Here is a 1,256-nt window from a genome sequence, read left to right on the forward strand (position 1 = left end):
GCCCCGTCCAGACTCTGGGCCTCACCTTGACCCGCTCCAGCTGCTTGAGTACGTGCTCCCGCCGCCGCCCCGCTGTCCGCTTCCCCCCGGCGCCGCCGGTGCCGCCACCGCCACTCCCGGCCCCACTGTTCCGCTCCGATTTCGAGCTGGGCGCCATTTTCATCCCCTCCCTCCACTTCCGGAGCAACCGGCCTCTTCGCCCCACCCCCACCGCCTCCTTATTGGCCTTTTCACGAGATTGTGGACCGCTGGTTGGGTAAAAGGCCAAACGCCGGGCCTCTTCCCTCTATGTCTGTCCATCACAGCCATCTCGGCCACTGATTGGTAGGTACGGTACGGCTCCCGCGGTTATCGACATATTCCCGCCTTCCTACAAGGACGCACCAGTCAGAGGTCCCGTTTGTGCCTCACACCGAGATGACTTTGACTCGATAGGCGAAGGACCCTGTCCGTCTCGATGGCGTCACGCCCCTCCGCGGCTGGTGGGTTTCTATGGAGACCGGGGGCGGTTTAGGCCCGTGGGCGGGGCGATAAGAGCCTGTGGTCCACAGGGCCTGAATCCCCAGCCCAGAGATGTCAGCGGGGAAATCTGGCGAGCACCCAGGGTCAAAACCACAATGACATTCAATTAAAGCATCTTTTAGATGAGGGCCCGGCCTGGTGTGATAATGATGATAGTGATGATAGCATCAATCGCTTATATAGCCCTTTACATGTGCCAGACACTGTTCTGAGCTCACAACAATTCTATGTACATTTTACACATGATACTAATAATAGTTGCATGTCTGCTGAGTATCATCTGCGTGTGTGTTCATTTAATCTTTGCAACAGTTTTGGTCCTCTTATATCTTCATTTTACACATGATGAAACCAAGACTTACAGTGTAGTGCCCCTGACTATCTGGCATATGTATATTTCAGGCGCAAGCTAGCTAGTGTGACTATAGTCAGAGTGGAAGTGAATGGATCTCACTCTCCTTATTCTTCCAGCCTAGCTTTCATTTATTCAACAAATATTTATTGAGCACCTACTATGTTCTAATCTAAACGCAGTGCATACAACAGTGAACAAGACAGATGATAAACAGGGAAATAAATTTCTTATTTCAGGTAGGAAGAACGCTACTTAGGGCAGTCAGAGAGGGGTTCTGTGAAGGTGAGGACAAGGAATATTCCAACAATGACAATGGCTTCAGGGCAGTGAGGGTGGTATAACTGAGAGACTGCAACAAGGCCAGTTGGGCCAGAGCAGG

The 1,256-nt window shown here is 52.2% G+C and overlaps 1 protein-coding gene across 1 annotated transcript in view; it reads right to left on the bottom strand.

The window, feature by feature from the left end:
* DCAF15 (DDB1 and CUL4 associated factor 15) overlaps window positions 1-253 on the bottom strand; it is an 8,890-nt gene extending 8,637 nt beyond the window's left edge. Inside the window, exon 1 of the mRNA XM_006761389.2 lies at window positions 26-253. Coding sequence (XP_006761452.1) covers window positions 26-163 — 138 coding nt within the window. The 5' untranslated portion in view covers window positions 164-253. The remainder of the gene's footprint in view (window positions 1-25) is intronic.
* Between the last annotated feature and the right edge of the window lie 1,003 nt (window positions 254-1,256).

Source organism: Myotis davidii, unplaced genomic scaffold (genome assembly GCF_000327345.1).
Source record: "Myotis davidii unplaced genomic scaffold, ASM32734v1 scaffold1238, whole genome shotgun sequence".
Lineage (NCBI taxonomy): Eukaryota > Metazoa > Chordata > Mammalia > Chiroptera > Vespertilionidae > Myotis > Myotis davidii.